This window comes from Galeopterus variegatus, unplaced genomic scaffold (assembly GCF_000696425.1).
Source record: "Galeopterus variegatus unplaced genomic scaffold, G_variegatus-3.0.2 Scaffold171, whole genome shotgun sequence".
NCBI classification, from domain to species: Eukaryota; Metazoa; Chordata; class Mammalia; order Dermoptera; family Cynocephalidae; genus Galeopterus; species Galeopterus variegatus.
The window spans coordinates 104151-112811 of NW_007726282.1; the positions used below are offsets into that span (position 1 = coordinate 104151).

At 51.9% G+C, this 8661-nt stretch overlaps 1 protein-coding gene across 1 annotated transcript in view; it reads right to left on the bottom strand.

Annotated features, from left to right (window-relative positions):
- The window catches only part of DNM2 (dynamin 2), a 94147-nt gene extending 85714 nt beyond the window's left edge, over positions 1-8433 (bottom strand). The window contains exon 1 of the mRNA XM_008563199.1: positions 8133-8433. Within this exon, the coding sequence (XP_008561421.1) occupies positions 8133-8293 (161 nt within the window). The 5' untranslated portion in view covers positions 8294-8433. The remainder of the gene's footprint in view (positions 1-8132) is intronic.
- Positions 8434-8661: the final 228 nt, after the last annotated feature.

Below are 8661 nucleotides of genomic sequence, written 5' to 3' on the forward strand. Positions count from 1 at the left end.
CAAGTCAAGGGTTAAGATCCCCTTACCGGTCATCTTTAAAAAAAAAAAAAAAAAAATTTAGAAAAAGTTGGAGGCTGGCTGGTTAACTCAGTTGGTTACAGCACAGTGTCATAACACCAAGGTCAAGGGTTCAGATCCCCATACCAGCCAGTTACCAAAATAAAATAAAATTTACAAAAAGTAAGCATCTGGGGCCAGCCCTGTGGCTCACTCGGGAGAGTGTGGTGCTGGTAGTGCCGAGGCCATGGGTTCAGATCCTATATAGGAATGGCCGGTGCGCTCACTGGCTGAGCATGGTGTAGACGACACCAAAAAAATTAAAAAAGGAAAAAGTAGGCATCTGATAGGCAGTTTCCTGACCCCCATGTGCCCACCAGTTCTTTCCACGTCTGCAGTGGGCACCCAGCAGGCCAAGCACGTGGGGGACGGGCCTTTGTACCTGCTGCTCCCTCTGCCTGGGATGCTCTTCCCCCTGGTCTTTTGCAGGGCTGGTTCCACTGCAGGGCACAGCTCCATCTGAAGCAACCCCCCAGCCACTCTCTCCCTCCCCCCCACGTTCACTGCACATCTCCCTCTTCAGAATGTTCTTGCTCACATAAGTGTTCACCTGTTCTCTGTCCATCTCAGTCCCTGCTGGGTCCCCAGCACCCAGCACAGAGTAGGTGCTACAGAAGGCAGGCCGGTTAGACACACAGTTAACAACCTCCAAGGATCCCAAAGGCCAGAAGTCACTGCATCTGTGACCTCTGTCCCATACTCAGACACAAGTGCCACGGTGGCCACCATTCCTCCCCATTCCCACCAGCCAGGCCCACACCTTCCCATTCTTGCTGTCCTCAGATGTCCTGCTCTGGAGGACACAGACCTGGCTCAAGCTCTAGCTCCTGTGTATTCCTCCCTGTGCCACTTCAGACCAGTCCCCCCCTCCCCCACTGGCCTCAATTTCCCCACCCGGAAAGCAGGGATGCTAAGAGCAGCAGCTGCCCCCCCCGGGGCTGCTGGGACCATGAGGTCAGATTTTACACATAAGTCCCCACGCACGGCAAAGGGTGATTCTCCACAAAGGTCGCCTCTTATTATGTCATAAACATAAAATCCAGCAGCAGGTGAAACTGAAACAGTCATCTAGCTCCTGGTTTAAGCTGCAGGGTGACTCTGGGAGAAAATCCCCCACCACCCAGAAGGGACCTAGTGCCAATACTAACAGGAACCTAAAATGCCTGGACGGTCTTTTTTCTCACGTACCATCTTGCTTTGGAGGCAGGGCCATTTTCCTCTTTTATGCAGATTGCAGCTAATGCCCTATAAATATCTCATTATTGGCTTGTACTTTTCCAAAGCTTTAACACAATAAGGGCTTAATTACAGCATGCCGTTGGCAACCCCAGTAAATTAAGGTTTAGCTGATGTTTCTTTTTTTCCCTAGCAGTTGAGGAGCCTATAATTTCAGCATTTTCATTCAAATTGGGCAAAAGCTTGGCAGATGTATGTGGCTCTGAGCAAAATCCAAATGCTGGGAGAGAAACAGGGTTCCTTCCATTCAGTGACCAGCCCCTTCCTCCCAGGCTGCCTCTGAAAACTCTAAATCTAAAACTGTCCCATCCTCTGCCCTCACCCAGGGATGACCCAGCTTATTACTAGGGGATTTCAATGTTGTGTACCTAGAGAGGGCCATTATTCCTGGACAAATAATCCTGAAAAAGCATTTGGACAGCCCAGAGCTGAGCTTTGGAGAAATTTGTCTTTCTGGTTACAAATGTAATAGCCAAACGAGCAAAAACAAACTGCGAATCACATGGAGGGACAATTCTCGTGTGGGATTAGGGTCATGTACGTCTTTCCAGGCTTTTTACTACCCAAATACAACTGACTGGTTGGGGTTTTTTTTAGCAGCTGGCCAGTATGGGGATCCAAACCCTTGACCTTATCAGCACATGCTTTCCCAAATGAGTGAATGGGCCAACTCTCAAACACGACTGTTTTAAACAAGATGGGATCACACACCCATTGGGTCAGGTACCTAACAGGTCTTATGCAGGTTCCTGGGTCATTAAGTACTCTCTTAGATCACTCTGAGTAGCTATTACATAGTCAGTTGTCTGGACACATTGGCCAAATTCCCCACTGTTGGGCATTTTTGTTCCCAATTTCCCACTACCATACGTGAAATGGATGTAATTAACTGTTAAAGCCAAATATTTGCTTGCAGCTTAGAAACTTTGACTCCCACTTAAAAACGAACCAGGAACAGCCTCCAGCTGGCATTTCAGGACCTGGGGGACAGAGTGTGTGTATCCTGGTCCCTACTGTATTCCCAGAGCTAGAACGCTGCCTGCAACTGATCAGCACTGGATTGTGTGTGTGCTAAAATGAGGTGTTATTGGGCCGAGCCTGTGGCGCACTCAGGAGAGTGCGGCACTGGGAGCGCGGTAGCGCTCCCGCCGTGGGTTCGGATCCAATATAGGGATGACTGGCACGCTCACAGCGCTCACTGGCCGAGCACGGTGCGGCCGGTCTCAAAAAGGACAAAAATAAATAAATAAATTAAATTAAATAAAATGAGGTGTTATTCACATTAATGAAGTAATGATGAGTTCCTTTTCTTTAAGGAAAAACAAATGAACAATGATCGTCAGAGCCCTGATCCAGGCTAAAAGGAGATGGAGCTAAACACAAAGATTGCAAAAGGCAATGTCTGATGTTTCACGAGGATTAGCTCATTTGATTCTCAGTCTGCTCCCAGTAAGTAGAGACTATCATGATCCCATTTTGCAGATGAGGAATGAGCAAACTGAGGTCACTCATTTGGTGCGTGGCAGCACCAGGTCGGCCACATTCCCACAGTAAATAAAATAAAATGAGGTGTTATTCACATTAATGAAGTAATGATGAGTTCCTTTTCTTTAAGGAAAAACAAATGAACAATGATCGTCAGAGCCCTGATCCAGGCTAAAAGGAGATGGAGCTAAACACAAAGATTGCAAAAGGCAATGTCTGATGTTTCACGAGGATTAGCTCATTTGATTCTCAGTCTGCTCCCAGTAAGTAGAGACTATCATGATCCCATTTTGCAGATGAGGAATGAGCAAACTGAGGTCACTCATTTGGTGCGTGGCAGCACCAGGTCGGCCACATTCCCACAGATGCCTCTGGGCTCCACCCATTCTGGCTGGCCCACCTGGGCAGAGCTGGGTATGGCATCTTCAAGATGCAATTTGATTTTGCCCCAAAGGAAGATTAATGGAAACAGAGCCATCATTTCCACGTGGCTCTAAACACCTAAGATCTGTGAAGGGACAAACCAGCCGAAGGGGCAGATCATATGCCCCTCGGTCTGGCAGGGCCATGTGTCAATGGATGGGCATTCATCTGGCACCCACCAAGGCACAGGCAGTGGCCCTATGGCTCATCCATGTCTCCTGGGACGGACACATCACCACGGGCCAAATAGAAACGCAGCTGGTGATGGGAGAGTCCCAGGGGCAGCTGCTTCTTGTTAAAAGAAAAATGGCATAGGGCCCCCACACATGGAGGTAAAGCTGAAAATCAGAGGAGAGAGCCCTCAGCTTGCCCAGGACCAGCCCCAGAGAGATTATAACAGTGCCACAGCCGCTTTCCCTCTGCTCAGAGCCCCCTCCACCCCCACAGCTCCAGTGGCCTGTATCCTTTCATACCCCAATACCTCCCTGACCTTATTTCCCTCCACTCTCCTGCTACACTGGCCTCCTCAGGGCATTCGCACAGGCTGTTCCCACAGCCTGGAATGCTTTCCCTGCGGTCTCTACAGGGTTCTTTCCTCCTCCTTCAAGTCTCTGCTCAAATACCACCTGACTCCCCTATTTAAAATGTAATCTCCCTCTCCGCCATAGGAGCTCTCCTTTATCCTTTCTTCTGTAACAATTATCACCTTCTACCATATTTCTCCTTTATCTGCCCCCATCTGGAAGGCCAGGTCCCCCAGGGCAGAGAATGTGGTAACTTGCTCAGAGCTATGTCTCTAGGCACCCAGTAAAAGTGCCCAAAAATTTGCCCAGAAAACATTTTTCTTTTTCTTTCTTTTTTTTTTTTTTATAAAGATGACCGGTAAGGGGATCTCAACCCTTGGCTTGGTGTTGTCAGCACCACGCTCAGCCAGTGAGCAACCGGCCATCCCTATATAGGATCCGAACCCGTGGCCTTGGTGTTATCAGCACCGCACTCTGCCGAGTGAGCCACGGGCCGGCCCAGAAAACATTTTTCAATGAACAAAGAAACAATGCCTAATGTTTTAAGCACTTTTTCTGTGCTGGACATTGTTCCAAGCTCTCCATATGGTCTCATTTAATCCCCACCCAACCCTAAGAAAAAGGTACTTTTATAACTCATGTTTTAAAGAGGGGGGATTAAATCCCTTGCACCAGGTCTCAAAAGTATGCAATGACGGGCATCAGTCCCTAGCCCCTCCCTCTTGCCAGCTCCCAAGGCTCAATGACAGGTCAAGAAGGAGCCATGTCCTCCCTTCTTGGGGCCATAGGTGTATCTGCTGATGAAGGACAGACAAGCCAGAGGTCTCAACTCCAAGATTTTCAGGGCCAGGAAGCTCCAGGCAACTGCAAAATGGGCCTAGGTGAGAGCTAGGGAGAGTGGGGACTGTGGCAGTTCACGTGGCCACTCCTAGTCTGGTGGAGCAGTGACTGCCCCTTCTGAAATCCAAGCAATTGGTGCCACACGGGATGCAGGCCAGGCAAGGCCAGATAATGATTATAATGACAGCAGCCATGGGTATAGGACCCACGTGTTAATTCATCCAGTCCCTAGGGGAGAGTCCAGTTATCACCCCCATCTTACAAAAAAGAAACCTGAGACCCAGAAAGCCAAATCCATTTGGCCAAAGGTACACAGTCAAACACGATAGAGCCAGGCCTTGAGCCCACAGCCTGTGCCCTACACCACTAAACTCTAAAGATCTGAGTGTTCATGGTATTGATAACACCAAGGTCAAGGGTTCTGATCCCCATACTGGCCAGCCACAAAGCAAAAAAAAAAAAAAATCTGGGTGTTTTCTAGCAGTGCAGAAGTCTGGACTTTGATGTGAAATCTAATTTTTAAATATTGGCAGCTCACAAAAAGGAAACTTTATAAACACCATGAAGGTGAAACAAAAGACCCAGCAGGCAAGCCTCAGCCTCCAGGGCCAGAGATCTGCAACCCCGGCTACAGGGCTGAGAGAACTGGGCCATTCCCACTCGGACCACATTCTTAGACAATCCACAAGGAGAAGGCAGTGAAATGAAGCAGCCCATGCTAACCCCCCAGGTGCCTGGCCTGGCCACAGGCCCTTAACACACTCTCTTGTGCACTCCTTGAAACCAGCTAGGATGCCCAATGTACACATCTCCAGGTGCAAGGGAGGAAAAAGGATCTTGAGTAGGGATCAGTTTGGCTAAATTCGCAAAAAGAAGTAGGGAGTGGGATTCAAACTGTGGCCAGCCTGCAGTCCCCTCCTAGCAGGGCTTTGTAGCTGAGAGGTCTTACCCACATTCCAGAAATACAAAGAATTTAAGCTCTGTTTGAGCACCCCATACCCGAAGAGAGGCATTTTTACAACTTTGGTTTTCAAGTGCTAAATTAATGCTCTTAATAAGCGATTTCTGGCTAGCTGGTTGGCACACTTGGTTACAGCACAGTGTTGATAACACCAAGGTAAAGGGTTTGGATCCCTGTACCAGCCAGCCACCAATAAAAAAAAAAAGAGAGAGAGCAATTTCTACATTGCGGCATTCTGAGAGAAGGCTGTCATAGGAGCCAGCTTATTAGTGGCTGGCAGTCACCAGATGCCAGGATGAGCAGGGGGGAATGGCAAGAAGCAGAGGGATTGAGGAAAAGTGGGGAAGGGAGAGAGACCCCAAACCAGAGCCCCCAATTCCTCTCTGAACAGCAGAGGAAGAGTGCTCTGCTCAGCTATCTGAGCCTCGGTTTCCTGTTCTACAAGATGGGATATCACAGCAGTGCCACCCCCATAAGGTTTAACTGAAATCCATTACATAACTTGAAAGGACTTTAATTCTGTTTAGCTTTGTCCTTGATATGAAAGGAACCAGCCAAGTGGACAGCCCTGTCCATCCATGTAGACCTACTGGGTGCCGGACATTATGCTAAGTAAGCACTTTTCTGGGGGGGTGGCTGCCAGTACAGGGATCTGAACCCTTGATCTTAGTGTTACAACACCATGCTCTAACCAACTGAGCTAACCGGCCAGCCATAAGTAAGCATTTTCAATGCACCATGTCACTGCATCCCTGCAACAGTCCTGTTGAGAGGTGGTCACCCCATTTTCAGGAGGGGAAGCCCACGCTTAGAGAGGCCAAACAACCTGTGCCAAGACACAAGGCAAGTGAAGTAGACACAGCTTTGCGGATGCCCACTGGAAGCCTGGGCAGGCAAGACGATGGCCATGCAGAGGCGCCTAGAGCCCAGCATGAGATTCAGTCCAGGCCCAGCTGACCCCCAAGTCTACACCTTTCCACTACAGTAGACAGAGGGCAATGTGCCAGAGACAAAACAGCAGAGAAGGAAATTCATGCCGCTGGCAGCAAAACCCCAGGGCTCTGGGAAGGCAGGGCAACGCTGGGTGCCCAACCAGGCTCTGCTGTGTGCCAGCCTGCTGGCCTTGGGTGAATGGTGAGTCCTTTCTGAGCCTCCCCCAGCCTCCCAACTCATCTCACAAGTGGGGATGATAACAGAACCTCCACCCCACAGGCTCATTGTGGGACTCAAGATGCTGAACCAAGAAAGAGCTCAGTCTGGGGCCTGCTGGATGAACACTGATAACAGTAATAACTATAACGATGATGATGACAATGAGGATGTTATCACTTGACAGCCACGCCATTAGAAATAAAGTACTTCCTGGAATGGAGAAGTGGCCGCCCATCTGAGAGGCAGAAAGGCAAGAGGCGGGGGGAAGGGCAGGGGAGAATCAAGGTCTGTCCGTGGCCGCAGGGACTGTTCTCATTCATTAGCTTCCAGAATCCAGGAAACAGCCCAGAGAGTGGAATTTGCCCACTACACAGCTGGCCAAGCTGAGCCTTCTCAAGGCTGCCCAGGGAAGGGTGCGTCCCAGCTCTTGCCATTGAGCCTGATCAGACAAGAAGCCCCTTCCCAGGCTCCAAGGAAGGCCCCCAATTTGCAGGTTTTAGCTTGGGGGCTGGCCCCTGTGTTCCAGGGCTCTGGAGCATACTGACATGGGCCAGGAAAGAATCTTGCAGAAAGTTCCCCTCGGGGTCCTACTTACAAATGAGAAGAGAAGGGATTCAAGCTTCATCCTTCAGTTCCCTTCTCCCCTCCACCCTCCTGCCACACCGACAGAAGGGTTGGGACAGTTAGGGGCTGCTGGGTAGTGACGGGCAGACTAGGAGATGGACAGGCACCAAGACAGACAGACAGAAGGATTCACTTGGAAGAGAGAAGCCAGCGTTCCCCAGGTACCAAGCTGAAGAGTCAGCCTGGGAGAACCAGACAACAGAGTCCCCTAGGGTGCAGCCAGTCAGACTGCGGAGGCCAGCTAAAGTAACCGGACAGAGGGAGTGGTAAGTGTTAAAGTCTGTGAGGGGCACGGATGGGTGACCAGACAGCAGAGGTCACCCTGGACAGCTAGCCAGACAGCCGGGGACTTCCAAGTGAGACTGGACAGATGGACAGCCAAATGGTGGTGGTAGGGAGATCTGCCCAGGGCAGAGAGATAGCCAACCAGACGGCAGGGGCTGCTCCAGATAAAAGAACAGCCGCAGAGATCGCCCCAGTAGTGGCAGGTTTCGCCCCTGATAGACCGACAGACGGAGGAGAACGGGCACCAACACCTGACCCACAGGCAACCAAATGGCAGAGTTGACCCACGAAAGCTGGGATCAGACAGACGGCGGGGTCCACCGCCCCCCGGTCCGTGCGACCGCCCCAGGGCCCTGGACCAGCCCCGCAGCCCCCAGAGGGAGCCCTCCGCCCGGGGCGTCCCGCAGGGCCCGCCTCCCTCTCCCTGTCCCCGTCCCGGGCACGCAAGGCCGCAGTTACGCCGGCGGCGCAAGGCGCGCCATTCCCGGTCCGCCCTCCGCGCCCTAGGCCGCCGCCCGCCCCCGGTCCCCGCTGCGCTCGCTCACCGGCCCACGAAGTTCTCGAGAACCGAGCTCTTGCCGGCGCTCTGGCCGCCCACCACGGCGATCTGCGGCAGGTCCAGGTGGCAGCTCTGGCCGATGGAGCTGAAGGCGTCCTGCAGCTTGTTGACCAGCGGGATCAGCTCTTCCATCCCGCGGTTGCCCATGGCGCCGGCGGCCCCCGGCCCGAGCGCCCCGCGCTCTCTGCCCGCCCCCGGCCCTCAACGACCCGACCTCGAGGCGTCTGTGGCCGTTGCCCACCGCCCGCCCGGACCTCGGCGCAACGCCTGCTCCCGGCTCGGCCTCACGGTCGCCGCCTCATCCGGTTCTCAGGCGACCTCCTTTGCAAGTGCTCTGCCCCCTTCTGCTCACGCTTGATGTGGCTAACGCTCCAACAATGTTCCCCTGTCTGTCCCACTCGAGCGCATCATGGATCTTCTTGAGTGCTCAGTGAAATTCCACGGATCCTCTCCCCAGTGAGAAGACGCTATTTTGCAGGCAACGTTGGGAGTTCTGGGAACTGGAAGTCTTAAGG